This window comes from Choloepus didactylus, chromosome 2 (assembly GCF_015220235.1).
Source record: "Choloepus didactylus isolate mChoDid1 chromosome 2, mChoDid1.pri, whole genome shotgun sequence".
Lineage (NCBI taxonomy): Eukaryota > Metazoa > Chordata > Mammalia > Pilosa > Megalonychidae > Choloepus > Choloepus didactylus.
This window is the reverse complement of record NC_051308.1, coordinates 58,144,178-58,166,191: the sequence shown is the minus strand read 5'-3', so window position 1 is coordinate 58,166,191 and position 22,014 is coordinate 58,144,178. Positions and strand designations below refer to the sequence as shown.

The 22,014-nt window shown below is 37.3% G+C and overlaps 1 protein-coding gene across 4 annotated transcripts in view; it reads left to right on the top strand.

Moving 5' to 3' along the window:
* PPP1R12B (protein phosphatase 1 regulatory subunit 12B) overlaps positions 1 to 22,014 on the top strand; it is a 264,369-nt gene that overhangs the window by 204,594 nt on the left and 37,761 nt on the right. Inside the window, exon 1 of one of the 4 annotated variants that reach the window (XM_037825037.1) lies at positions 9,696 to 10,870. The exons of the other annotated variants lie outside the window; for them this stretch is intronic. Within the exon in view, the coding sequence (XP_037680965.1) occupies positions 10,769 to 10,870 (102 nt within the window). The 5' untranslated portion in view covers positions 9,696 to 10,768. Of the gene's footprint in view, positions 1 to 9,695; positions 10,871 to 22,014 lie in introns of those variants that run through there. 4 annotated transcript variants of the gene reach the window in all.

Sequence of the window (22,014 nt, the reverse complement as noted above, 5' to 3'; positions counted from 1 at the left end):
GCTCAAGTAAGTACTGCCTTACCAGTAGTTATACTGAATATCAATGGATTAAATGCCCCAGTCAAAAGACACAGATTGGCAGAATGGTTAAAGAAGCGCAATCCAACTATATGTTATATAAAAGAGACTCACTTAGACCCCAAGAAACAAATTGGTTGAATGTGAATGGATGGGAAGAAAATATTCCATGCAAATAGTAACCCAAGGAGAGCTGGGGTTGCTATACTAATATCAGACAAAATAGAGTTTAAGTCAAAAACTGTTACAGGAGACAAAGAAGGGACACTATGTATTAATGAGAGGGGCAGTCCACCAAGCAGAAATAACAATCATAAATTTATGCACCTAACCACAGTTCCCCAAAATACATGAGGAAAACATTGACAATACTGAAGAGAGAAAGACACCTTTAGAATAATAGTTGAAGACTTCAATGTACCACTTTTATCAGTGGATAGAACATCTGGACAGAATATCATCAAGGAAACAGAAAACTTGAACAATAATATAAATGAACTAGACTTAACAGGCATATGCAGAACACTGCACCCCAAAACAGCAGAATACACATTCTTCTCAAGTGAACATGGATCATTCTTCAGGATAAACCATGTTAGGCCACAAAACAAATCTTGATTTAATTTCAAAGATTGAAATTATGCAAGCATCTTCTGACCACAGTGGAGTGAAGCAAGAAGTCAATAACAGGAAGAACTGGAAACTCCACAAAAATAAAGAAGTTAAACAACACACTCTTAAAACAATTAATGGGCTAAAGAAGGCATCACAAGGGATACCAGGAAATATCTTGAGATGCATGAAATGAAAGCACAACATATCAAAACTTACAGGACACAGCAAAAGCAAGCTCACAGGGAAATTTATTGCTCTAAATGCTTACATTAAAAAAGAAAGAAGAGTTCATGCACAGACCTAATCTCACACCTGGAAGATATAGAAAAAGAAGAACAAACTAAACCCAAAGAAAGCAAAAGGATGGAAATAACAAAGATCAGAATGGAGGATAAATAGAGATTAATAAAAGCAGTAGAGAGAATCAGCAAAACCGAAAGTTGGATCTTTGAAAAGATCAATTAAATTGGCAAACCATTAGCTAGACTGGCAAAGGAAAATAAGAAGATGCAAATAACTAAAATCAGAAATGAAAGAAGGGACATTACTACCAACTCCACAGAAATAGAAAGGATTATAAGAAGATCCTATGAACAATTGTATGCCAACAAATCAGATAACCTAGGTGAAGTGGACAAATTCCTAGAAACACAAAAACTACCTACATGAGCTCAAGAAGACATAGAAGATCTCAACAGCTAATAACAAATAAAGAGATTGAATCAGTATTCAGAAACCTCCTAGCAAAGAAAAGCCCAGGACCAGACAGCTTCACTGGTGAATTCTACCAAAATTCAAAGAAGAATTAATACCAATACTGCTCAAACTCTTCAAAAATTTGAAAAAGAGGAAACACTTCCTAACTCATTCTGTGAGGCCAACATCACCCTAATATCAAAGCCAATCAAATTGAGAGTTCAGAAATAAATCCTCACACCTTTGGCCACTTGATCTTTTTTTATGCAATTTCATTGAGATATGATCACGTAACATACAATCATTCAAAGTGTACAATCAGGTGTTCACAGTATCGTCACATAGTTGTGCTTTCATTACCACAGTCAAACTTTGAGCATTTTCATTATTCCAAAAAATAAAAATTAAAATAAAAAAGAACATCAAAAACATCCCAGTCCCCTCCTCCCCCACTGTTAATTTACTTTTTGAAGTACAGTTTGAGATATATTCATACATCCTACAGTCATCCACAGTGTACACTCGATTATTCATAGCACCATCATACAGTTGTGCGTTCATCACCAGAATCAATTTTTGAAACTTTTCTTTACTCCAAAATAAAAATAAAAGCAAAAAAGAACACCTAAATCTTTCCATCCTCTCCATCCCATCCTATTCTTCATCTAATTTTTGTCCCCATTTTTCCATTCATCTGTCCATACACTGGATAAAGGGAGTACAAGCCACAAGGTTTTCACAGTCACACAGTCACACTGTACAATCTACATAGTTATACAATTGTCTTCAAGAATCAAGGTCACTGGGTTGCAGTTTGACAGCTTCAGGTATTTCCCTCTAGCCATTCCAACACACTAAAGATTAAAAGTGATATCTGTGTAGCACATAAGAATACCCTCCGGTGACCTCTCGACTCTGTTCAAAATCTCTCAGCCGCTGGAACCTTATTTTGTTTCATCTCTGTTCCCCCTTTTAGTCAAGAAGATGTTCTCAATCCCACAGTGCTGGATCCAGGCTCATCTCCAGGAGTCATTTCCTGCATTGCTAGGGGGATTCACATCCCTGGGAGTCATATCCCACATAGTCGGGAGGGCGGTGAATTCACCTGCTGAGTGGGCTTAGAGAGAGAGGGTGGCCAATTGATCTTTGACAAGGATACCAATTCCACTTGGTAGGGAAAGAATAGTCTTTTTAACAAATGTTGCTGGAAAAACTGGATATCCATATGTAAAACAAAACTTCACACTGTGTACAAAAATTAACTCAAAATGGATCAAAGACCTATATATAAGAACTAAAACTGTAAAATTCCTAGAGGAAAACATCTTCAGGATCTTCTGTTAGGCAATGATTTCTTAGATTTTACACCATAGCACAAGCAACAAAAGAAAAAATTGATAAATGAGACCTCCGCAAAATTAAAACCTTGTACATCAAAGGAGACAACCAACAGAATGAAAGAAATATTTGGAAACCATGTATCTGCTAAACGTTTAATATCTAGAATATATAAAGAATTTCTACAATTCAACAACCAAAAGACAAACAACCCAATTTAAAAATGGGCAAAAGTCTTGAATAGACATTTCTCAAAAGAAAATATACAAATAGCCAATAAATATGTGAAAAGATGTTCAACATCATTAGCCATTAGGGTAATGCAAATGAAAACCACAATGAGGTACCATCTTATACTCACTAGAATGACTACCATTAAAAAGTAGTCATTCTAGTGGGTATAAGATGGTTGGGAAGGATATAGAGTGTTGGGAAGGATATAGAGAAATAGGAACACTAGTTCTTTGTTGGTGAGAATGTAAAATGTTTGGAGCCACTGTGAAAAAGTTTGGCATTTCCTCAGCAGTTATATATATTATTATCATATAACTTGACAATCCCACTTCTTGGTAGATAACAAAAAAAATAAAGCAGGGACTCAAATATTTGTACACCCCTGTTCATAGTGGCATTCTTCACATTTGTCAAAAAGTAGAAGCAACCCAAGTGTCTGTCAACACATGAATGGGTAAATAAAATGTAATATACACATACAATGGAATATTATTTAGTTGTTAAAAAGGAACAAAGTTCTGATGCATGCAACAATGTAGGTGAACCTTGAAGAATTCATGTTGTGTGAAATAAGTCAGACCAGACACAGAAAGGCAAATGCTATATGATTTCACTTATTTGAAATATGCAGAATACGTAAATTCATAAAGTCATAAACTAGAATACAGGTTATCAGATGCTGAATAGAGAAGGGAAATGGGGAGTTAATGTTTAATTGGTTTGAAGTTTCTGTTTGGAGTGATGGGAAATTTTGGCAATGGACGACTGTGATGCAGGCACAACTTTGTGAATGTAACTAAGAACACTGAATTGTATATTTGAAAAGGGATTGAAAAGGAAATTTTAGGTTGTATACAAGCTACTACACCAAAAAAAAAAAACAAAAAACCCATAGAACTGGAAACACAAAGAGTGATCTCTAATGTAAACAGTTGCTAAAATTAATAGCATAATATAATAATACCGTTTTATCAATTTTATCAAAAGTACCACACTAATATAAAATGTTATTAGTAGGGAACATTGTGTGTATGAGAGGAGGGTATATGTGAACTCTGTACTTTTTGCATTGTTGGGGATTGAATCGTGTCCCCCACAAAAGACATGTTCAGGTTCCAAATCCTGGTCCTGTGGATGTGAAACCGTTTGTAAATAGGGTCTTTGAAGATGTTATTAGTTAAGGTGTGCCCAACCCAAATGAGGGTGGGTCTTAACCCAATATGTCTGAAGTGCTTATAAGCAAAGGAAATTGGGCAGAGATGGAAGCCACAGGGAGCAGTCAGAAGCTGGCTGTCAATGGAACCTGGAAGAGACAAGAGAAGATGCTGCCATATGCATTGCCATGTGATGGTAAAACCAAGGAACCCCAAAGATTGCTGGCCAGCCAGAAGATACTGACCCAGGAGGAAGCAAGCCACCTAGCCTCTGAAAGCATGAGCCGATAAATTCCTGTTGCTAAGCCAAGCCATTGTATGGTATTTGTTTTAGCTGTAGGGACACTAATACATGCATGATTTTTCTATAAACCTACAACTGCTCTAATTTTTAAAAATTAAAAAAAATTAAAAGAACTTGGAAGGTGTAGATAGGGACTGAATAGGATTGTGGAGCTACCTTTAGGTAGCTTTAATGTTAAAAGTAATCAATTCCAGGAGATTTTATAGAATGATAAAATGAAGTCTGTCTAGGTTTTACAGGCTAATAGTTATGAGAATTATTTTTAGCAATTGTTTGTAGTTTATATCATTTTTACAGGTAAGCCCATTCCCTTCCAACTCATACATATTTCTGTATGCTCTACTCAGTTTGGCTCTGAACCAAAGGGCAAATGATATTCTTTCTTATTTGTCTGTTGCTTCACCTGTCCCTCCATGTTCTCTCCTTCCTTATATAGTGTTCAGTCCTTGCCCTACTCAAAATATTTACTAGATAAAGCTTTTTTTTTTTTAATATCTTTTTTGTCACTTTGATCTATCCTGGCTAAATACCAGAATCCCTTCTGCAGGCAAATAGTCCCATTGAATGGCAAATACAGCAAGCAAAATAACTAAAATAGTTTTTCTGTGAACTTAGTAATTGTATCATGTTTGATACCCAAAATGTAATGTGCTTATAAATTCTGAAAACAGAGGCAATTACCACCACCTCCTTCTTTATATGGTAATGAACACTGTTGATCATGAATCATCAGTTTGTTGGGGGGTGAAGAGTGGAGGGGGAGAGCCTTGTCCTACATTTACGAAAAAATGAGGAAGAATCCAAATATTCCTTTCTTGAGATGATGGTAAAGGCTGTACTTTTTTTTAGTTAAAGCTCTTCAGTGACATTCAGGGAATCCCCATTCATACCGTGGACCACACAAACAATTTGCAGGGTATGTTTGGGTAGTCTGAATGTTTGCATTGTGAAACTGACAGTTTGACACTGGAGATGATTCTGGGAATTTTATCAACCATGCCAAAAAAAAAAAAAAAAAAAAAAAAAAAATCATTCTCTCTTGGCTTGTAGTGGTATTTGTCCATCAAATCCCAAATTTTGTTTAATGAGTAGTGACTTTTTGACTTTTTGTTATCAGATTTTACTGATCAAGCAGTGTAATGTTAAGTCAAATCTAGTTCAAGGCACCTATCCTTTGCCAGCTCAAGGATAAGATGACTAATCCTTCTATAATGACAGGGGAGAAACTGCTCTTGCCCTTCTCAAAATGAATGACTTGCACTGGTTCTTTGTTCTTATGAACATCTTTATATCATTGGCTTTCAAACTCTTTTTACTGTGACCCACAGTAAGAAATACATTTTACACTGTCACCCAGCATACATATAAATATATATAGTAAAGTAAGCATACTCTTACTTTACCATGTGTAACGTATTCTGACATTTGCTATTCTGTTTCACTTTTTACTGATCTGGTTGTGAGCCACTAAATTGATTCATGACCAACTAATGAGTCTCAGCCTGAAGTTGCCGTACTTCCAGCTCAAGTGATTGCCACTTCTACTAGCAAACCCAATTATTTGGTGAAGATGTAATCTTAGAGTCCTTTGTAACAAGAGGCCATCTTTCAAAATGTCTCTGGGGTTAAAGAAAGTCTTGTTCCCCTTTTCTACCCCAGTAAGATGAAAGAACTGTTGCTGTTTTAGGTTTTGTCATGTTCTCGTCATTATTTAAGCACTTCTTCACCTTCTGGCACACCAAAATATTCAGGCCTATTTTCTTTTCCTGCCCTAACTCTGGAATGAAACATTTATCCAGGGAACCTGTTATTTTAGTGGAGAGTGGCATTTAGAAACAATGACCTGGGTCCTAGATGTGCCAAATGTCATTAGGATGTTGCTTATCCCAGGCCCCCTTTGTGGACAAAGCTAGGAAATATATATTTAGATGCATTTATTTACACAAACACATATTTACACCTTTAGTTATTTCTTTATATATAGTGAAAATCAGTTCACATTGATGCCTTCAGTTCCTTCATACCACCACAGGGTTCATTCTGGCTTTTCGTCTTTTCATATTTACACCTGCCTTCTCTAACAATGAGACACTGCTCCCATTATCCTCAATGTATTTGCTTATTTACTCAATTCCCTTGTATGAAGCTAATCTCCCAACTAGACTAGGCTATTGCCCCCCTAATGCACTGTCCCTGTGTGCCAGGGTGCTGTCTTCCCAAAAGGAAGGTTGGTAGGGAGAGAAGATGGAAAATAGGTGAGGAGGTAGTTTTTTTCTTAAAACTTTTGGAAAGGAGATTCCATCATTTCTTTCTTTTACATAGCCATAAGAAGAATGAGTGCATAGAATGTTAAAAAACGGTATTTAAGTTCTTTGCTTTAGATTTTCATTTAGATCCTTATATATGTTTTAGAAATCCATGCACATATTGTTCAAGCACTCTTTGTGATAACTACCATTTATTGATCATGACCATTTGCTAGGCACTGTGCTGAATGGCATATATATATATATATATAAACCCAAACTATATAGTAACACTCTAAGGTAGGCATTTTATTATCACTATTTTTGGGGTGAACAAACTAAAATTCAGTGAGATTGAGGAACTTGATCATGTCAGATAGTTAAGCAGGGGTTTGAACTGCAACCCAGCATATCTGGCTGCAAAGCCCACCCCCTTCCCAATGCATGGTGTTATATTGGTTGCTTTGGGAATCTTCACTGGAGGGGAGGGGAATTTCACTAAACATCATCATTCTTAAACCATAGCATTTAATTTTCATGATTTAAAAAATAGAGAGAAGTAAAGCTAGAAATTACTCAACTGGCTCATTAATTTCTTCCTCTACTCAGTTTTGGGAGAGTTGAGTCAAAGAGAGTCAATGCTCAGGATTTAAATCATGAGGCAGTTTATTGGGTTGCTCACACACTTGATGTGTGCCAGCTCAAAGATGTAGTCCCTTTATTTGGAAGTTCTTATATTTGTTGGAAGCTCTATTAAACTGACTATTTGGGACTCTAATTCATTTGTCACAAATAACCCCCAAAAATTTAAGGACTTTTTCCTCCCTCTGTCTCACCTAGAAGAAATAAAACAAATGAACCTACTATTGTAGCCTGTATAGAATAAATTTTTCTTAAATAAGTGGCTTTTAGCAAAACTTATTTCTCTAAGGCTGTGGAAGTCATCTTGCTCTGGGGTGTTTCTTTATTCATGACCAACTAACGAGTCTCAGCCTGAAGTTGCCGTACTGCCAGCTCCAGAAAGTTATCCAGAAAGATACCAGTTGGTATCTTAAGGGCTGTACTTTATCAGGCTCTTAAGATACCAACCTTGATTTGAGAAAAAATAGCCAGAACTTTCCTGGGAAGCAAAGAAGGGAGTAATCCTTTCTTGCTTGATACTTCTTGCTTGATCGGTATGTAAATGCATTTATAAAATATATGTAAGGAACTTTGAGCAGAAACCCTGTCTGATTAGGCATCCTTTTGAGTGAACATGTCTATGCCCTAGCTAAGAATGTTATCATTCCATTTGGCCAGAGTGGGCAAAATTATAGATTGTTTTAATCTCTGTATCCCTAATTTGGGAATGGAACTGGAAATGCAGTATGCTACCTAAAAACTAGATTTTCTTTATAAATGAAAGACAGAAGAAGGTGACCAAGAATATTCCATTCAGTTCTTATTTTCGCTGGGGTGTAAAGGATGCTTTCATGTTCACAGGGGAGTTAATGTCTTTTGAGTCAGAAAGGATACAATAAATGCTTGTTGGCTGGATTGAAGAAAAAAATTAAATATATAAAAGAACAAGTAAATAAAAGAAAGTATAACTTTCTGGAGAATTTGTCTCTGTCCCATATTTCTGACATGTTCCTGCAAGTGTCTCAAATACCCAGAATCTTCTTTAAGGATTTGAATTAGTGTAACTATTGAAATCTGCTTTTATTTTATTTTAATCAACCAAAGCTTATTCCTCGGGCAGTTGTATTTTGTTCCCTTCCTACTGACTGTAAGTCTTTGTCCAAGTCATTTAACCTTTCAGAATTTGTTTCCTCTTCTGTAAGATACTTTTCAGATAGTTGACAGGATCATTTGAGATCATTTATGTTAGAACACCTTGTAAATAATAGGAAAGACTTTACCATTGTTAGCACTGCCTAGAAATGGAGATCAGGTAGGAGTGAAAAGAGACCAAGAGTCTAACTGGGAATAACAGGGCCTTACATTCCCTCTTCAATTGTCAGTGATTATGAAATCAATCTATAAACCTCACAGAAACAGGCAAAAATCAGAATTGTTCTTGCAGTCCCTTTATGGGATAATATAACATGGTAACTTTCATTCTACATATTGAAAATGTATTCCTAATCTTTCACTAATAAGTCATGCTTGCTATGAATGTTGCTATTTAGCTTTACGTCGTTATTTCTTTTCTAAGTGAAGGACTCTAACAGAGAAAGACTCATTCTTACCAGATGGGATTAACTATATAAGCAGGACCCATAACATAAGATTCATAGGTCTGAATCTCCAAGATAATTGGCCTTTGAGGCATAGTATAGTTCTGGTTTGTGGTAGAATTGATCACTTTTCTTACGGAGTTTTTAAAATTGAGAATGAATTAGGACCACTTTACAAACTCTTTCAGCCTCTGTTCCTCCAGCCAACCCACCCCCACCCTCAAGTAGCTGATTGTGTTCCTTGATTTAATTTCACAAAATGGTCATAGGAATAAAGATGATATCAGGATAATTAGAGGAGAAAGAGTGCATGTTGGGAACGTTTGAAAGTAGTATAAATTTCTTGTGGAAAAAGAGAGGGCAGGACAGAGTTTCCAGGAGCCCAGAGAGAAGTAAGTTGTTACTGTGGGGATAAACCCATCGGCTTAGAAAGCATTTGGCCTAGAAATGTTGGGTAGTGTAATGATGACAACAGAGTGCAAAAGGTTAAATTTGAGAAGTTTCATCAAGGCCAAATACAAAATCCTTCAACACCAAGTGAAGAAATTCCTTTCTTTAACTCTTAATTTTCCCAATGATTAACTGAGTCTCATAATCTTGCTGTTCCACTACTGTCTCTTGTTTTCTCTTTTCATTTCTGACCCTTCTTTCTTTCTCCCACCCCAAACCCCACCCCTATTTCCATCTTATTCTTCTCTAATTATAGCATCTTAGAGGACTCCAGTCAGCTGTATTCTTAGAGACTCAGCCATTAAAGCCTCTAATGTACAGTAAGCGTCCTTTGCAGTGGGCCAAAGTTTCAATCTGTTGAGCTCTCTCACAGACAGTGCAGCAGGAATGACATGTCATTAAAATTGAACATAAATGGCCTAACAGTGCTTTTGACTGATGTGTCTGTCTGAGCTTTGTTACTTAAGGGTTCCAGTAGTTGAAAAATCCCCGTTGTCATATTTATTTAGAAAAGTGTACAGAGAAATCAGCTTTGGAGACCATCGCCTGTTCTAACTGAGGTAGTGGCTACCCGGAAGGTTAGTGGTTTTTGCCCCTGAGCGTGCCCCCAAAGAGCTTCTCTTTATTTCTAGAAGCTGGCAGGCTTTCTTTCCTCCTACAAGTGGCAACCCGAATCCTGAGTTGAAAGTGAATCTTTGCCCTTGGCTTCTCTCCAGCATTCCTCACTGAGCGAATAGGGATTTGGAATGTTAGAAAATAGAAGAGGGGAGGGGAAAAGATGTGTGTATGACCGTGAGTGTTTATATGTAAAAGCAGCTTCGTCTGGGAGGACTTAGAGAAACTTGACTTCCTCTGACTGCTTCCTTCTCATAAACTCTTGGTTCCTTATTTATATATATATACTTTTTTTTAAGTTGTTTAACCTGAGTTTATTACAGCAACTCCAAACCCCTTACAGCCAGTGGAGTCAAACTAAAGGAAGACAGCATGATTTTCAGAGGATTTGTATCTCTTCCTTCTGGATAAAGTGACGGTAGTTGTTCCCAGGCTTGTCTCCGGCAGGATCCAAAGTCATCTTTCATTCGGAATTTAATCTGGTGTCATCGGGAATCTAGACTCAGGTTTTATTGGGGAGTAAGCCTCAATAAGAAGTCTCCTTGTGGGAAAATCAAGGAACCAACCTTAAGAGGTGTGGCTCAGCACAACACCCTCCACCATAAGCTGCCAGCCCTGGACACTTGTGGTAGAAGCCGAATTGAAAATATTGATGGAACACGCCTCTCAGACTCTGAGTAACTGTGGACTGGTTCAGAGCTCAAGACTGTAATTTACAGGGCAGCTTTTATCCTTTATTTAGTTCTATCCAAAGTCATCTTGCATCAACTCACAGGAGAGATTAGAGATTCTGTGAGGGTAACTTTACCTACAGGGGCAATTTTCCAGCTTTGTGTGAAGAATCCAGTGTTTGAGTGTCTATCTGCATCCTGAGAAATCATGTCCTCTTTATATACCCGAAGTAAAGATTTCACTCGGAATAGGAAATCTCAGTCTGATTCTCCCCCAGCTTCTCCCTCCCCGACTGCCAAGACACTTCGAGTAAGCAGCATTTTTTATTTACATGTTCATAATTGTATCAAAAGTGGAGAATGTATAGATTTGCTTTGGGGAATTAGGTTTAGAGCAAAGGCATTTCAGAGCATATGGGAATCAGCAGAGGAAAAAAGTTTGCAAGTAGACTCTGTTAGCTTTTCAACAAGAGCTTATGGTTCATAATTCTTAATATAGTCTTATGTAAAAGCAGACAAATATGTCAGACTACAATTTATGTCTCTTAGCTTTTAACTGTCAGTTGTAAACTGTTTAAAAGTAAGATTTTACAGTTTTTGTCCCTATATCTTATAGGGATTTTTAAAATTTCTATGGCTGTGTTTAGTTGCTGCCTTTCCTGTATTTGGGGATCAATACTATATTTCAAGGGAAAAAAGCTCCCAAGTGGCTGTGAAACTGTATACATTAAACTTCAATTACTTACAAGTTCTGCAGGCATGTTTTTTATATGTGTGTATATGAGAGAGTATGCCTGTGCTTATTTTATGTGTCTGTTAGCAATAAAAAGAGAAAAAAAAAACTAGGAATTATGAATACTTGGAGTCTTACTTCTCAGTCACCAGGTACCACCAGGAAATTTCATATATAAAAGCCAAAGAAATAACTCCTTGCCATTGACAACTAGATGTATAGAGGTATTTGTGATGTCCTAGGCAAATCCATTTGAGTCTTTTCTCCATTTTCTCTAGTGAATGTCCCTGATGAAATGATTTGCATATGGCACTTGCATCTAATTTAGGATCTTCCTCTGTTAGAGGCTGACAAAAGCAAGAACTGCTACCAATAGCAAGCAGTGGGAGGCCTTAATGGGCATATTAGGTAGTAGACAAGGTAGTTCCTTCTTAGGGAACCAGATTGTGGTATACCATATATACAGAGTAAGAAGAGGAGAAGTCATAGCTTCCTTATTTGGGGAAGTGCGGGGAAAATCTACAAGAAACCTGAATAGACTACTGCATTTTTTTCCCAATTGTTTTATATCCATTTTCAATGCCTTTCTCATGGTGTAAATTACCAGGTAGTGTAATTTTGTTTATGGGATGTTGGTCTGGGACCTCACCAGGGATGTTTAGTTACCAAAATACCAAAAGAATTTTGTTATGAAGCTATTTCATTGATAAAGCCTTCCTGTAAGAGGACCCAGAGAGGCTCCAATATATATGTCACTGTCATCGAGTTCTGGGAGTTTTTCAGCATGTAGAATGGTACCTTTCTTTTCCAAGGAGCCACAGAATCCTTTCTCCCCAGCTGCTGTAGGATGTTTTTTGGTGGCTACCAATTGGACTCCACACAATTGAACACCTTTACTTTTGTTAGTGTTTTCCTTTGCTCTGTTCCCTCTTACCAAAGTCAGAAGCACCTTCTGGTGTAAAGAGCCCTTTAACAAAATATTTGTTTACCACCATATCCACAGTGCCTAGAGCAATGCAGGATACATGGTAAGCAGTCAACACGTATCTGTATAGGGACCCTCTCCTTTTCCGCCTTTCTGTTTTAGCCCATTTTTTTCTTTAGAGTTAGATGCTATTTTCTTCTTGTCTTGGTCCTAATAGCTGTCATATACCTCCCACTTTTATCCCTGCCTTCCCCTCCCCCACCAGCCTTTTAGATCAAGGTCGCAGTGAGAGAGAAGTTGAATATCATTGGATTACAGGAAACCAAACTAGATGACTTTATAAGAGACTGCTTCCCAGTTTTGGTGGTCAGTGGTAGTAGATTCCCACAATAGCATCAACTTACAGTAACCAACTTCCAGTGTCCAAATAGCCTAAGACCATACAGTAGAGAATGTTGATTGTCATACACCACTTAGATTCAATTATATTGCTTATACCTTTAAGGTCTGAGAAAGTGGAAGGTGTGCCAGACTTATTTGAAGGCTCTTGACAATCAGGACTGGTTGTAAATCTAAGATTCATCTCCTAAGATTCTGTTGTAGCCTAGTTCCTTTTCTCATGTCCCAACTAATTAAGGTGCTCTTTAAAAAATAGTTTTGGAAAGAACAAACATTCTATGATCTCACTTATATGAAACAGTTAGGGTAAGTAAACTCTTAGAGTCAGAATCTAGAATATAGGTTACCAGCGGCCAGGGTGGGGGTAAGGAATAGGAAGTTAAGGCTTAAAGTGTAGTTTCTATTTGGACAATGGGAGAATTTGGGTAGTGGATGACAGCAATGGTAGCACAATATTGTGAATGTTTAAAAAAAAACAAAACTTGTTTTGGGTACTGTTTAACAGCCAGTTTTGCGGTGATGGTGGTGGTAGTGGTGGTGATGTGTTTGTATAACTGACTGTAACTGGCTGCTGCTTAAAGACAGTTATAGGCATTAACATCTCTACTTTGTGGTATGGACACTACAGAGGGACAGGTTTGGGAGCAGTATTCTAAACATCTAATACCAAGAAAACATGAGCATTTATAGCCAAAATACCTAACATGTGCCAGGCCCTTTACTTAGTTTATCTCATTTAATCCTCAGCCACCCTGGAAAGTGGGTATTGCTATCCCCATTTTACATATGAGGAAACTGAGATACATAGAAGTGGCTTATCCAGTATCAGTAAGCAGCTGAGTTATGATTCAGGCCCAGGTTTCTCCGACTCTAAAATCCATATTTATCAGCAACACTGGACCACATACCACAATATTCGAAGGTCAAGGTTAGGGACATGCTAGGGTCAAAGATGAGAGTTAAAATCTTGGGTAGCCGTGGTAGGCCAGTCCAAAATTCAGGTCACGGTGGGGACACAGGAAACTGAAATTGAAGGAAGGAGGAAGGCTGATCTGCAGACCAAGGAAGGGAATTGGCAGGCCATGTCCAAATTTCCCATGCCTGATTCTCAAATCCCAGTCAGGGCATATACTGTGAGACCATGGACCCCACAGAGACTGAGGCCTCGAGGGCTGTAGGGTCTTCAGATTTCTCTTAAAGGCAGAAATGCTTGGGACTTGTACAGTAAAGACACCAAGAGGTAAAGATACAATAAAGATGCTGGGAAGTTTCTGTGTGTGTTTCAGAGTTAAGGTCAGGTTTGTTCTCTCATTATCCTCATCCAAAACTCGGTGATATGTGTACGTAACAATTTTCTGCTAGAGGTTGCACAAAGTTAAAGAGGTGCAGCTTGTGAGCCAACATTCTTTGAAACAGATGATTGGAATTTTGAGCCAGCATGTAAAAGTTTATGATTTTTTTTTATATATATTGTTAAAGGGGCTAAATACTAAATGCTATCCATATAAGGAAAATGGCCTCAAAGGAAATTTTTTTTAAATAGCCATTCACATGGGGAGAATATTTTGAACACCTTTCTCTAGTCAAATGTCTAAGAAGCAGTATGGACAAAGTATAGACTGCAACTCAAGCAGGTATTTTTTTTAACTTGAGAAAACAAAGGGCAGGATGAATATTAGATTTTTCAGTAACCAGAAAATTAGAATTATCTTATCATACCTTCACTTAAACTCTTGGATTTTACACTTGTAAAATTGTACACTTGAAAGTGATTGTATACTTGAAAGTGATTAATATGGGAAACTTTAAGTTTTTTTATATATGTGCTACCACAATAAAAAGTTTTTTAAAAAGAATCACTCATGCAGAAGATGGTACATGTCATCACCAACCAAGAAGGTTTTTGTTTATTTTCTCTAGTTTGTATTTCAAAAATAGTAAATATATTTCATTCTCTGACCACAAAAGTATACTATTAAACAGTTTTTTAAAAATTCACCCCTTTTCTTGGCTTAAACAGTTTTACACTAGCTCACTACCTCCTTTGTCTCTAAAAGTTATGGCGCTCCTTGATTAAAAAATCTGCTCATCTCTAATTTGTCACTCAGGAAAAGCAGATCAGCTTCCATATTCACTCTTATTTCTAATGGGAACCATACCAAGTAGTTATTTATGAGAATTTGAAGGTGCAGCCCATGTTCTCATATAGTGTGAGATACCAGGTTCACACAATTAGTAGAAAAGCTTCATTCTGGAAGTAATTTTCCAGCATAAAAAAGAAAGTTCACAACTGCAAATACATTAAACATCTCTATCTCTTGTAGGGTCTAAAATGTATAAATTCTAATAATTTAGGAACCAGTCAATTTAGATGATTTAGCAATTTTTAATCTTCCTGAAAGCAAGAGCCAGGTATTGGTCAATATTCTCAAATTATTGTTTTCTAGTTTAACAAAATATTTTTCAACACAGGGCGTATCTAACTAAAACAAATACTAGAGACTGCCCAAAATATTTTGCAGTGCTTATTTGATAATTATCATATTGAATACTTATTGAAGTAAAGTGGGTCATCAACTGAACCCTGGGAAACTTTTAATTAGACAGATTTTCAAATGGTATTTTTGGTAATAGGATTTGACCTGCATTTATAAACCAAGATCAGTAGCATTTTCCTATTTAATCTGGACTGCTGCTCTTTCAGGACTAACATCCCAACAGAAAATACAAAGATTTTACGTATTTTTCACCACAGGTATTAATGTATGTACATAAGGGAAACAGTTACCCAGCTTACTCTGATTTTTGTAACCAGTCCTGTAAACTAATCAGAGTACATTGGATAAACAATTGGTAAACAGTGAGAGCTCTTGTCTGTGTGGCAACTCTGGTTAACAGGCAGCATTCTGCTTCTTGGCCAGCCAGACTGTTGGTGTTGATAATAATTCCTTGCATGTACTTTGTGCCCTCCTCCAGCAAGCACCATACTGTTGTTTAGTGTATTATCTAGTCTTCTGGACCTCTGACACCACATCTGGGGCACTACCAATCTGGAATCCATTTTTTACTCCACTTTATAATCTGCTGTCATAGAATGAGAAACATTTGTCTGGGTGAACAATCGTAATTAAGGGTACAATCTGTTGACCTTTTTTTCTCTCTCTATAATTAAAACCTCTAGTGTATTGTTGGTTTTTTTATTCCAGCAACAACAAAAAAAGTCAGTAAGCAGTAATTCTTCAGCCCAAGGACTCTTCCTAGGAATAAAAGATATTTGGAACCATTACATGAATCCTAGCTAGATACTGGGCTAGTTAACCAAGTCCTACATAGAGCAGGATGAGATGAAAGCTGAAGTCTCAGGTTTGTTGACCAGAGAGATTGGGAGTTTTGAAGGCCTCAGCTCCTTTCCTAGAGTTTCCAAGTGGCAAAACAGAGATGCCAGCCCTGTTCTACCTCTAATTTTCTGTTTCTGTGGTAAGTGGGTATCAAGGCTACTTGCCCTATTTCTCATCTTCCCACAATTAACATTTCATGAACACCTGCTATGTAGTAGGCCCTATACTGGACACTGCTATTCAGAAATGCCCTCAAGGAATTGACAGTCTAGTTGGGGAGATAAGTAAGAAAATCAAGGATTACAAAACATGGAGGTGAGTTTTCTAATAAAGGTATGTAGGTACAGGGTGTTTTGGACCAGTCAAGTGGTAAATGCGTCCACCTGTTTTTTTGAAGAAGAATAGAAGCTAAGTGGACAAAGAAGAAGAAAGTAGCATAGTACAAAGGTGGAAAAATATAGTATGACATTATTTTAGAGCTGCAGATCAGTGTAGCTAGAATAAAAGATATATTTAGGCCTGTAAAAGAAACGAAGCTGAAGACATAGCAGTGGCCAGGTCATGTGGGGCTTAGCACGTCTTTCTAAGGAAGTTATCCTGTGGATGAAGAATTGAAGATCTAAAGTAAAGTTGTCATGATCATATTTGCTTATTAGAAAAATAACTATGGCAGCTATGGAGGCTTGTTTGTAGAGGGAGGATCTCGGGGTGGTAAGGTCAGTTAGCCCATGACTGCAGTATTCCAAGATGAGAAATGATAAGGGCCTGAAGAGAGACATTCTCAGGGCAATACAGAGAAGAGTCAAAGATGGCTCCCAGGTCTGTGGTGTAGGTGACTTGGTAAAAAGTGGTATGACAAACCTGAGTTGGCAAATACAGGAGGAAAAAGGGTATTGAGTGGGGAAATGGTTTCACTTTTGGATATGTTAGGTTAGAGGTACTTTGGGGCATTCAGATGGATAGTGATATCCAGAAAGTAATTTGGTCTGAAGCTCAGGAGAAAATTATGTGCTGAAAATGTTGATATTTATGAGTGAAGCCTTGGGAGCAGTGAGCTTGTCTAAGCAGTAGATACAGCATGAAGAAAGAGCTGAGAATAGAACCTTGAGGGATTAACAGCAAGCAGATGAAGTGTACTCTTGCTTCTTCTCATGGCTTTTTCCTATGTAGTTACCATTGGAGTCACATGCAGAAAAGACAGCAGGTCTTATATGCTGTTTCTTTATTTGGAGGTACAGTAGTCAACCTTATATTACAGTGATAAACTTCAGTTCTCAAAGGATCCAGAAATTTAAGGGTCTAAAGAGTTTTGGATTCTAGTTTTGTTTTTAGTACATAGCCAGCTGTGTGACCAGGGATTGTTTATTCAAATTTGGAAAAGTTCCCAGATTATTCATCATGGTGGTTTTGTTTTTTTTGTTTTTTTGTTTTTTTTACTTTGGGGTGATCTGACAATTATTATCAGAATGCCAAAGGGAAATGATTAGAGTTGGCTTTCAGTAGCCTTTATATGCTTTTCCAGCCCCTTTTTGGCTTTGTTCTTGACCTGCTAATTATGTAATGGGTTGTGGTTATCCACAACTGGACAACTAGGTTGTTCTCAAAACCCAGCAGCCTTCTTTAGTTACTCAGTGCAGGAAGCTCTACCAACGAAATGACTGGATAAAAATACTAAAAGTGTGTCTGGACTTTAACCTCTTCATGGTTCGTTATTAGAGCAACATTAGAGCAACATTTTCATATAGGAGTTGTCACATCTTTGTGTTGATTTCCAAAATCAATTTCAGACAGTTGGTTGTCTGGGAGAGGGCATAACTATCCAGACAATAAAATAATGACCTTAAACCTCTATAGGTTAGAAAGGGTAAGTAGGAATTAACCGGTATAATAAAAACCCACAAATAATCAAAACCCTTTACTTAAGTGCTAATAAATTTATCTGATCATATTCCTCTTGCAACCAATAAGCACTGACAGAGCCAAAAGACCAAAGAGAGATGAGAGAAAGAGGGAGTGGGAAAAACAGGGAAAACTGCAGTAATATCTCAATAGCTAACAGTTATAGAGCTTTTACTATATACCAGGTACTATACCAAGTACTTACATAAATTGTCTCATTTAATGCTTTTGATAACCTTATGTCATTACCCCCATTTTACCAGTGAGAACACTGCGGCAGGGAAAAATTAAATAATTATCTAAAATTACATGACTAGTAGGTGCTGGACCAGCAATCTGGCTTCAGAACCTCAGTCCTAACCGCTAAGCTGTGAAGCCAAGAAAAGATCTGCTATATCCTTGAATGCTGTTGGTTAGAATCAGTTTTGTGAGTGTATGAATTGTATGTAAACCATTTCTAAATCCTCAAAAACAGATCCTTTAAATAGTCAGGTCCTTTCTCTTATTTTGTTTATGCTATTAATTTGCTTTGTAAATTTTTTTTGAACAGATGGTACAAAGGTATATTTCAACTCATAATCTGTTAAATTATAACAAGTTTTTGAATTAGTAGGGCCTGAATTAGTGAAGTTTTCCTTATTTGAGGGACCCTTCCTCTGCCAAAACAAAACAACAAAACCTGCAAACATACTCCCTCTCCCAAAGGTCTATATCATAAAATGCCAGTCTTGTTCTCGGAGGCTCTTTATCCCCCTAAATTCAAAAAACTGTGCATCTGAAGACTAAAGGTTCATTTGGGGTATAAAAAAGTCTAAATTTAGTGGAAGAATCAAAGAAAGCTATAGTTCTTCATCTTTCAGAACTGCTAGTAGCACTTTGGGATAATGATGGCCCTAGCAAGACCCGAACTTATACCAGATTTCTGACAAATCAAACATTTATAATGTCATTTTTTGTGACCACCAGTTTCAAACTCCAGATTGATACATCCAGTAAGCCTGCTCCTTACATGAAGCCTTACCAAAAATCCCTAGCCAGTATTGGTCTCTGTCTTTTCTGGCCACTCTTTTTATTTACTATGTGCACTTGGTAGTCTAATGTTTGACTACATTCAGTTGATAACTTTCTTTATTACTCTCTAATTGTTTTATAGGGGTGCTTATCTTGTCTCCCCAAAGAAGAGTTTGAGCTCTTTGAGATCAGGGAGCCATGTCTTAGATTTCTGTAAACATCTATTTTATTCCTCTAAGTACCACTCACAGAGCTGGGCACACACAGGTACTTAATACTGTCCAGGAATGAATGTTACTTGCCTGTGTAAGATTCAGTCTGTCTGCTTCTTTTGCATTTGGCCATCTGGAAAGGAGTCTGAGGACACACTAGAGAATCCTTTTCTGAAAGGAAGGCCAACTGTAGGTCTTTCAAAGGTAATTCAGATTCCTGTTTGTTGCAGTTTACTAGTGTATCTATGGCTCCAAAATATGTGAGTTAATATTTTGGTTCCTGTGGGATCAGAAAGAGACAAAGCTAAGAAAAAAGGAAGTCCTTTGCCTTTTATGAAATCTACTTAGAATTTAAAATTTTGCCTTATGTTGCTTAGGTCCCAGGTGTTTATTTCCTCTTGAAATGTGAGGTCTGGTGAGCCTTGGCAACCACTTTGTAAAGGTTTTGATTCACAGCCTAGTCCAAACAAAATTAAAATAACTGCTACCCAATTAGGTTACTAGACTATGATGCATACCATATTTTTTTAAAAAGCACACCTTTCCAGGCTTTAAGTGTGGAAAGCTTAATCCTAAAGAGGTGTTGTGGTGGTCAGGAATGTCTGTTGCACAGCCTTGACAGAGTAGTGGGGTGAGACTAGGAAGCTCAGTTAAAGAAAAGGAGTGAAACTCAGTCAAGCAATGGGGTTTAAGGCCTACATAGGGACTATATGAAATATTTCCTAGCAAAATGGGGGGGGGGTGATCATGTGTTCACTGAACCTGTTTTTTGAATCATTTAAATGAAACCACTTATGGTTCCAGGTGGCCTTGTATACCAGTGTTGACCTAAAATTCTGACCTATGGGGAAAGTGAAAATAGATGTTAAATATGAGAAATGTGACCTATGTGATAGAGCCACAGTTTTAGATTCTCGTTCTCCCATTGGTCATTTTCACCATATATGGTAAGCAGCACGTGAAGGGCTATCGAGAATATGCCTAAACCTGCAAATGTATTTATGAACTGTAAGAGTTTATGAATTATCTTTAAAAATAAACTAGCTTACTTTGGATATTTTGAGGTGACCCTAGTATATTCATACATTTCTGCTAGAGTAAAGTAAGTCTCATGAGTTCCAAAAAATCCAGAAATTCCTCAGAACTTGGAAATATCCCCAGAGAAAAGGTTTAGGCCTGCACAGAAAATTATAGCTATAAAATTCCAATAATATTTAGGTGGCATAATTTATAGACACAGCAAAAAAACAAAGGTTTGTTTTTATCATTTAATAAACTTAGTGATTTTCCTTTTGAAGTATAGTGAGTGAGATTTACTAGAATATGTGAGGTAACATTCCATGATATCATTTCTTATATGCAATATTAAATTGATAAGGTAGTCCCATCTGGCATATGAGATTTTTCAGAAATATTTATAAAAATAACTCATTGTAAGTACAGTATTTCTTGACTTTCCTGTTTAACTGTTCTTGAATCATATCTGTGCTAAGTAATTGATTAAGACAAATTAAGGATTATAATGTGATTTAAAAGCTAATTTTTGTTTGGAAGTACACTTTCACACACACACACACACACCTGCTCACATAGATGCACACTTTCCCGAGAAGACAGTGCTTGTGGCATTATTCTCATTTCTAAATGTATATAATCACCCAACTGCATCTGAGAGGTTATTTGCTATGTATATATTCCTTACGTTGAGGATGTTACAGATAAACTAGACTGTGTTTTTCTTTTTAAAGAAGGTCCTTGTGGTAATCAGGATTTCTAAAATGGCTCCCCCAAGGGTGACCCAGCCTAATTCCCAGAACCTGTAAATGTGATGAGATATCACTCCTATGATTTTATGTTATGTTTGTGATATGGCACAGTTGACCTTAAGATACAGATTTACCAGATAGACCTGATTCTAATCTCTATGAGTCCTTTAAAGCAGAGAGCTTTCCCAGCTGGTGACAGAGGAGAAGCCAGAGAAATTCAATGCATGGAAAGGACCCAACATGCCATTGCTGGTGTGAAGATGGAAGGGGCTATGTGAGGAGGAATGTGGTGCCGTTTGGGGTTAGTGAGCAGCCATCAGCTGATGGCAGCGAGAAAGCAGGGACCTGAGAACTGCAGCCGTAAGGAACTGGATCTGCCAACAACCCCGATGAGCTTGGAAGCGGGTTCCTCCAGAGATCTTCCAGATAAGAGCTCAGTCAGGTCAGCAGAGAACCCTGTAGAGCCACACTAGACTTCTTGCCTACAAAACTGAGATAATATATTGGCGGTGTTTGAAGCCACTAAGTTTTGTGGTAATTTGCTGCAGCAGCAATAGAAAACTATTCTGGCCTCATCGTCACTGTTCTCTACCATTACATCTTTGCATAAATCTTGAAAGTTTTTATTCCACTTCCACATGTGTTTCCAAGTTGTGCAGGATCCCCAGATATAGTACTGGAACAATACACGGTTAGAATGATATATTTCAAACAATGCTAGAGACTGATATATGCTACTTCTTTTAAGTTTCCCAAGGGCCCTCTCTGTTTGCAGTTTGAAAGACACTCTTACCTAGAAGTAAAAGATGGTGCAAAGGCATGTTACAACTCAAAAGCTGTCTGTGTTAGGCATATATATGTTCTTAAACTCAAAAAGTTATAAAATTATATTATTTTGCAATTAACTTGGGCAACGATTAAGTTTGCAGTAGCTCTCAGAATCTGAAGGGCCCTTGCTGCAGCTTCACTTATATCACTGACTTGTTCATCATCAGTCATTAATCTGAGAACACTGAAGAGAAAGGCTGGTTCTCTGTAAGCCATCTCAGAATAGCTCAAATAGTTTCCCCTGGCTCAGCTAGTATCCAAGAACATGATATAAAATGTTCCTTCTTCTTAGTCCCTCTTCAGGGAAAATGTAAATAGGAGGGTTTTTTTGTTTTTTTGTTTT